Here is an 8,724-nt window from a genome sequence, read left to right as displayed (position 1 = left end):
TTTTTTTTTTTTTTTTTGGTTGTTGTTATAATTTTTAGATTTGTACTTTCTTCAATATCAAGGGCTTCATTTTTGCTACTTTTTTTTGTCCATCCCTTCTTTCTTATTTTTCTGTTCCTCTCCTTTTTTCTTTCTCTTTGTAGAGATTTTTCTACTTTCTCATCTTTCCCCATAAATTTCTCAAACAACAACTAAGATATCCCTCTGTTTTTTTACATTGTATATAATTTTATTTTTTCCTTAATTTATTTTAATTTCTTTTCTTTTTATCTGCTGTTTTATTCTAGTTCATTCTGTATTCTACTTTGGGGACAGAGCCTCACTCTCCAGCCTGGGCTGGGGTGCCAAGGGATTGTCCTGGATCAAGTAGGCCTTGAGAACCTGTTCAAGGGCATCCTTCTAGCTTTGGCCTATTGAAGGACTGTATTGGTAAGTCCCTACTGCAACATCCTCCTGATTTTCTTCTATACTTGATGAAGGTGGTGTCTTGCTTTTGCTCAGGCTGGTAAGGAGCTCTTGACCACAAGGGACCCACCCAGCCTGGCCCAGGGCCTCCAAAGTCCTGGAATTGCTGATGCCCATCAACCCAGGAATGGATTAATAAACTGTGGCATATAAATATCATAGAATACTATTCAGTCTTTAAAAAGATAGAGACTTTACATCTTTTGTATTAACCTAGATAGAGTTAAAACACATTCTTCTTAGTAAAGTATGACAAGAATGAAAAAGTATCTAATTGTACTCAATACTAATATGAAGCCAGTAGATTAACTAATACATGCCCCACATAAGACAAAAATTCAATTCAATTCAAGTTAGGGGAAGGGAGAGGAGAATGTACCTAATGTGTACAATGTAAGGGTATATGGCACACCTCCTGGGTGCATGACACAACCACAACAAGGGCTTTATCTAACAAATGCAAACACTGTAATCTAACTGTATCCTCATATTAATCTGAAATTTTAAAAGAAGAAATAAACTAGAATATCTTTATAACAAAACTACCCAGAAAATAACTTCTGCTAAAATTTTGGTATATTTCTATGCATTTTTATTAAAATATAGAGAATATACTACATGCCTTCCCTTCTTTTACTTTTTTTTTGCCTTAAACTTTTTTTATTTTAATAATTGAGAAAAAATCTCATCAATTTAATTTACTTATCTATTATTAATGTGGCTGAACATTTTTTTAAAAACACTCTGGAACTTCGTATATCTCCTTTTATGATTTACTCACATTAGTAATTTTTCTAACATAAAAGTTCTTTATAAATAAAGGGCATTTTTCATATACACTATGTATGGTTTTAATTAATTTGTTCCTTGATTTTAATTCTATTTTGACAATATTAGTGTTTTCTACATTAGAAATATTTTGTGTTTTCATGCATACCCATTTTATTCAAATTCAAAATTGCAGAAAAATAACTGACATGGCAAATCACTTGGACAGTATTCTTCAGAAGAAGAATGTCTTTATACAGAAGACGAAAAAAATAAAATGTAATGGTTACCTGTTAAGTGATCTAAGTAGTACTGATAGAGCTTGCACTGAATAGGTGTCATTCTCACAGCTAACACGTATTCATGTTTTGGAGGCAAGAACTTTGTTAATGCTGTATAATCTTTTCTCTGTAATTAATAAAGAGAATGAAAATAAATTAAATATACGACAGGAATGAATTGCTCTAGCTCACTGCCTATAAATAAAAAGATACAGATAAATAATAGATACTGAGCATAGAAGAATACATTTTCTTAAACATATATACATTTTGTCTCTAAACCCACAAGGATACAAACAGGATTATAGTAAGTTTATTTCATATGATTTTAAAATATGGTGCCCTGTTAAAGATACTGCAACAGGCTCGGCGCCTATAGCTCAACCGGCTAAGGCGCCAGCCACGTACACCTAAGGTGGCGGGTTTGAATCCCCAGCCTGGGCCCGCCAAACAACAATGACGGCTGCAACCAAAAAATAGCCGGGCGTTGTGGTGGGCGCCTGTGGTCCCAGCTACTTGGGGGGTGGAGGCAGGAGTCTCACTAGAGCCCAGGAGTTGGAGGTTGCTGTGAGCTGTAATGCCACGGCACTCTACCCAGGGGGACAGCTTGCCTAACTGAAAAAAAAAAAAAAAGATATTGCAACAAATTAGGCAGGTTTTAAATGGAAGTGGTCATATTACCAATTGCACAACTTAAGTTTTCAAAATAGTCTTCTCTCTCTACAAAAAAATAATAATGATAACAAAAGATGGGGCAATGATTTAGTAAGTAGTATTAGCAAAACAACTTGCTTTAATCATATAGTAAAAGCTATTAAATCAAACTCTAATGCAGGTTGAGTTGACCGCTGGGTAAGATGTAGCTAATATGTGAAATGGTAACATAAAACTTCAAAGGGTGTTTGCCCAATTGAGAAAACAAACTATGACAAGAACTTCTGAAACCATTTTATTATAGGGATAGATTAAAAAAAAAAAAAAAACCTGGTAGTTGCAGCAATACAGAAACAAGAGTACTCAAAAGTACATGTAGCTAACCTGACAAACAGGATGACTTGCCTTATATGATGGCAGTACAGTCATCCCTCAGTGTCCATGAGGGATTGGTTCCAGGAACCTCCTGCACATACCAAAATCCATAGATGCTCAAGTTCTTTATATAAATGGAATAGTATTTGCATATAACTCTTATGCACATCCTCCTGTATACTTTACATCAACTCTAGGTTACTAATAATATCTATTAAAATTTACACACTAAGTAAAGAGTTGTTATACTGCATTGTTTGCTGAATAATGACAAGGGAAAAAGTCTGTACATGTTCACTACAGACATAACCAGCCATCTTGTTAAAAATTATTTTTGATACACAGTTGCTAGAAAATATGATGCAGAATATGGATACAAAGAGCTGACTATATATACAGAAAAAAGAATAGCCTGTTTCATTTGTTATAACCTTTTGGCTATTATTAGTATCTAGTGTCTGAAGAGAAAGTATACATCTTAAGATCTATTAACTGCTAGCTCAGTCTCTAAATATTTACCTATTCATTAACATAGATCCACTGAAGATCTGTATGTGAACAACACTATTGGCCTATTCAGATGATTGTATCTACTTAAAGGTAATAATCCTATTTCTTCAAGATTACTTTAAAAATGAATCCTCTCTTAATTCATACTGCCCTTTCCACAATCATTTCAGAAAAGTGAGATTTATAATATGATACTATAGAATTAGGGTAAACATAGGAATTTCTTTTTTTTGAGATAAAGTCTCACTTTGTCGCCCTCAGTAGAGTGCCATTGTGTCACAGCAAATTCTAACTCCTGGGCTTAGGTGATTATCTTGCCTCAGCCTCCCAAGTAGCTGGGACTACAGACACCCATCACAATGCCTGGCTATTTTTTTTGTTGCAGTATGGTCAGGGCCAGGTTTGAACTCACCACCTTTGGTATATGGGGTCAGTGCCCTACTCACTGAGCCATGGGCACCACTCAACATAGGAATTTCTTAATTGTAATAGCTGTGTTTCTCTTAAGGAATTCCCTATCTCTAGGATGAAGAATCTAAACATTAACATAATAAGATATAAAGCTTTATACTTGGGAAATAAATAAATTAAAAAGTTGAATTCTGCATAAATTTTTAACTGTAAAACTATACATTGAAAAAGTGGAAAGAAAACACAAAATAATTCAAGTTTAAGCTCAGAAGATATTTTTGGATTCCAACATAAAAAAAACACAATGTTATATTACTATGGAACATATGTGTACCTGAACACATCCAGCTAACATCTCATAGAGAATGTGAGCACGTTTTTTCATCACTCTGACATCTACCATGGTGGAATCCGCACACTGCCCATTTTGAATTGGATTTATAAATCTATTCCTGAACTCTTTAATGGATCCAAGCAAATTTTCCTTGATAAAGTTAACCATACAATGATCTAAGAGAGAGAAGACATTAATTCATTAAAAACATTAACAATGATTAAAAGAACCCAGAAAAATTCCCTGATGAAATGCTCATGTCAGAAACACATGCCATAAAAGCATTAGAATTAAACCACAAAGAAAGAATACCAAGTTAAATATAGAATAAACATCTAGAACTAGACTACATAAACTAGATGAAGAACTGAAATAAAAATCATCACTAAATACTAGGCATAAATGATTAATAAAAAAACTTAAGGACATTTTATTCTAACTCACTATTTTTTATAAAAGATATGAAGTATTAACATAAAACAAGTGGTCTACATTACTCTAACCATGTTATTGGTCAGTGAGAGTATCTTGTGAAGAAAACAGAGATTGAATCAAAATGATAAAAGTAGGTAATAAGCTATTATACCATAATTTATATTAACTGATTCATTTCCAGAAGTCCTTACTAAAGCTATCAATTGTCTTATACTATGTTAAGACCTCAATGTGAAACAGAATTTCTCTGTTCTATAAACAAAACAAAAGAAGAGAACTAGAACAGATAAAAACACACATGATAGACAGGTATAACATTTGATGCCTATAAATCTAACACTCTGCAAAGCTGAAAGAGAAAAAGTGCTTGAGAACAGGAGTTCAAAACCAGCCTGAAAAACTTAGAAAGACCATTGTCTTTCCAAAAACAAAAAAGAAAATAAAAGAAATTAAAAATAAAAAAAATAGTTATGCTTGGTAGAAAGCACCTATAATCCCAGCTACTAGGAAGGCTGAAGCAGGTACATGGTTTGAGCCCAGGTTGCTGTGAACTATAATGATGCCATTGCACTCTAGTCCAGACAACAGAGTAACATCCTTTCTCAAACAAACATGAAATATAGGCTAAAGGGAAATAATAACCAGCATTACAAATAATAAAATAGAAAACATTTAAGTTACAACAAATGCACTAAAGGAAAGAAACAAACATAAAAATAGTAAAAAGCTTTTCCAATGGAATGAAGAAAAAGTGATCTTATAAAGGGAAAATTTCAATCTGTAAGTTGCTGAATAATCTCATGTGCCCTTCTTTAGTGTCACCACTAAATTTACATATGAAAATGAGAGAAATTTATGAGTCACTTCTTGAGGTTCACATCAACTGTTCTCTTCCTCAACAAATTATCCTACCATGGATTCAACATAGCTTTCCTTTTCCTATTTCCATCTTCCTGAAATGTTCACATTTAACATTTCTTTTTGATTTCTTAACAGTACTCCCACCAAACTGGACATATGTCTTTATGCTATTTCCTGAATAGTCACATATGCATATGTACATTTTAAAGAATTCATTAACACGTTTGATACTTTTGAAATATTTCAAATTTCATATTTATATTTGAACACTCAAAATGGCAAACCCTTGACTGTGCTTTACCACTCATATTTAGAAAACATCTCACGTGAAAAGTACAGTCATCTTTCACAGTGGACTAAGATAGACTGAGATAGAGCACAGTCAGGGACAATACTAAACATCAGAAAGGTATATGGCAAGAATATATCTGAGACAATACCAATACTCTACAACATAATCACAAATATTAACTCACACTCAATTAGGTTATTCTGAAGTGGTGTTCCTGTTAAAATAATCCTCCTCCTTGATCGTATAGAATTCATAGCTTTTGAAACAGCAGAAGCTTCATTTTTTAAAATATGGCCTTCATCGCAAACAACAAAGTCAGGGCCTATAAGAATGTAGAAAAATAAAACTGAATTAAATTGTAAAAAAATATAATAAAACTAAAAATGTGATCCACCTAAGTAAATGACATTAATCCTTTTAAAATGCTGGTCTTGTAAGATAAACAATGTCATTGTAACAATAATCGTATTTATCTGCTGCTATATTTGGATAATATGGCACTAATTAGTATTAATTATATGACAACATTAGAGCATTAAAGTACTAATATACTATGAATGGTACTTTAATCCCCTAGAGTGACTATACAAAAATAGGCAAGAAGAAAAATAACCATAAGAAGGAGAAAGACCCCATCCAACAAATTTGGAGTTTTAAGACGAAGTCTTTTAAAATATAATACAGTCTATAAAGACATTTCAGCATTAGCAAATCAAGTTAAAACTACTGGCAACAACTAAGTAAATTATGCATACATAAAAGAACAGATTTTATTTTAAAAGAATACATAAATCATAATAGATCATGTAGTATTTCCCACTTATTACAAATAACTAATATTTATTATTAGGGAAAATGTAACTGATAAAGGAAACCTACCATGGTTATTACATGGGCATGGGGGTAGGAAGAACACCTTTCTAGCTATAAAAGATCTCACAGCTAAGAGTAACTCATTCAAAAGAAATACCATAGGTTTAATTTTTTTTAACAACATACATATTATCTGCTAAAGTATCCTACATACACAATTTGCTTGCTGGTTAGCATGTACATACCTATTACTTGAATGTCGATTTCAACAAGAGCAGCTATTAAATTACCCCCATCTGTTAAGCACTAGAGAAAATTCATCTCCGTGCCTCAAAAGTAACTGCTTCTGGCTCGGCGCCTATAGCTCAACCGGCTAAGGCGCCAGCCCGTACACCTAAGGTGGCGGGTTCGGATCCCCAGCCCGGACCCGCCAAACAACAATGACGGCTGCAACCAAAAAATAGCCGGGCGTTGTGGTGGGCGCCTGTGGTCCCAGCTACTTGGGAGGCGGAGGCAAGAGACTCGCTTGAGCCCAGGAGTTGGAGGTTGCTGTGAGCTGTAATGCCATGGCACTCTACCCAGGGGGAAAGCTTGAGGCTCTGTCTCAAAAAAAAAAAAAAAAAGTAACTGCTTCTATCATATGACAGATCAAATAATACCATTGTTTTTCAGCATTCACATGGGTCTACACAAATAGTAAAAAAAATTTCCAAATCAATAATAGTTTGTAGAGGAATGGACACCATGCTTACAAGAACAGTTACTGATTCTTATCACATTAAAAGGAAATGCTGAGAAACTCAGTGTTTCAGAATGAGATAAGATCAGTCACTCATTAGTAAGCATGTGTTAAAACACTGATGCTTGGTACTTCTTCATGGGGGTTGTGGGGAAAGAACATGTGAAGAAAGAACACATGAGGAAAGAGCACGTGGCAATCCTAATGCATGTAGCCCTCGTATGTAATTACTTTAACTTTCCACACCTGTTGTGTATGTCATTATCCTGACTCACCACACCTGTTGTGTACAAACTTAATAAACAGAGGGGACTGGGGCTACCCTACACTTAAAGTTAGCCTGCCTCCTGCAAGCTTGTACTTCTAATCCATGTCATGCCTGGTTCCTTCGTGCAGCAACTGAGAACACGGCCTTAGGGGGGTATTATTTCTTTTGTATCCTGAAACATTTTCTTTTTTTCTAGATTTATAACACTATTTATTTATAGGTTATCATAGGTAATTTGACTTGCATCACTTTTAAGGAGATCATTCAGCAAGGCGCAATGGCTCATGCCTATAATCCCAGCACTTGGGAGGCTGAGGTCAGTGGACTGCCTGAATTCACAGGTTGGACAAGAGCCTGACCCCATCTCTAAAAAAACAGCCTGGCATTGTAGTGGGCACCTGTAGTCTCAGCTACTTGGGAAGCTGAGGCAAGAGAATTGCTTAAGCCCAAGAGTTTGAGGTTGCTGTGAGCTGTGATGCCACAGCGCCTGCTAAAGGTGACAAAGTGAGACTCAGTCTCAAAACAAAAAAAGGAGTTCATTCATATTCCATATTTAACAATTTTAGTACTAGCTGACTTAGCATGAAAATCTGCCAAAGCATTTACTTGGTACTGAATAAATTCTCAATCTGCTTGATACTGGGGTTAGCAGTTTTATAAACCAATTTCTTCACTAAAGTTCTGAGAATTCTTACCCAGTTCAAAGGTATGATATGATCTTATTATCAGGCAACTATACTTGTCAGGGTCCCTTCCATAAATCTTCTCAAAGACAAAGCATTTTAGTTGATTACAATAGTTTTTAATTAAAAATATTAGAGTAAGATAATTCACTGTCTAAAATGATGAGAATTAAAATGAGCATGTTGAAGATTGCATGTGAGTACAATTCAATTTAAAAAGAAATTTTATTACTTCCACAACATAAAGCATTTCAAGATAATAACTGGTATTCCTGATAATGTTATACCAGGACTATTAGATTTATAGGAATCTTATATAATTTCTGAAATACATATTAATAACATACCCATATGGGCTCAGCACCTGTAGCTCAATGGCAGGGCACCAGCCACATACACTGGAGCTGGCGTGCTCAAATCCAGCCCAGGCCTGCCAAACAATGATGACAACTACAACCAAAAAATAGCTGGGCATTGTGGTGGGCACCTGTAGTCCCAGGTACTTGGGAGGCTGAGGCAAGAGACTCTCTTAAGCCCAAGAGTTTGAGGTTGCTGTGAGCTGTGATGTCACTGCACTCTACTGAGGGTGACAGCTTGAGACTCTGTCTCCAAAAATAAATAAACATAAAAAATAACATACCCATGTGACTTAAAATAGGGTTCAACATCACTTATTACTTGACCAGTTTCCCAAGTAATTTAACATACCTAGCAAGGATAATTAGTTTAATAATCTTCCTTTTTATAAGAGTACAGGCTCGGCGCCTATAGCTCAACTGGCTAAGGCGCCAGCCACGTACACCTAAGGTGGCGGGTTCGAATCCCCAGCCTGGAC

The 8,724-nt window shown here is 34.9% G+C and overlaps 1 protein-coding gene across 8 annotated transcripts in view; it reads right to left on the bottom strand.

Moving 5' to 3' along the window:
- The window catches only part of ATRX (ATRX, chromatin remodeler), a 325,591-nt gene that overhangs the window by 106,544 nt on the left and 210,323 nt on the right, over positions 1 to 8,724 (bottom strand). For all 8 annotated transcript variants that reach the window (XM_003800455.3, XM_023519447.1, XM_023519446.1 and 5 more), the window contains 3 exons: positions 5,571 to 5,708; positions 3,799 to 3,974; positions 1,524 to 1,641 (listed from right to left, as the gene is read on the bottom strand). In XM_003800455.3, coding sequence (XP_003800503.1) covers positions 1,524 to 1,641; positions 3,799 to 3,974; positions 5,571 to 5,708 — 432 coding nt within the window. The remainder of the gene's footprint in view (positions 1 to 1,523; positions 1,642 to 3,798; positions 3,975 to 5,570; positions 5,709 to 8,724) is intronic.

This window comes from Otolemur garnettii, unplaced genomic scaffold (genome assembly GCF_000181295.1).
Source record: "Otolemur garnettii isolate 467f Iridium unplaced genomic scaffold, OtoGar3 scaffold00175, whole genome shotgun sequence".
In the NCBI taxonomy this organism is placed as follows: Eukaryota; Metazoa; Chordata; class Mammalia; order Primates; family Galagidae; genus Otolemur; species Otolemur garnettii.
Note: the sequence above shows the minus strand (reverse complement) of the source record. Positions and strands in the feature narration are given on the sequence as shown.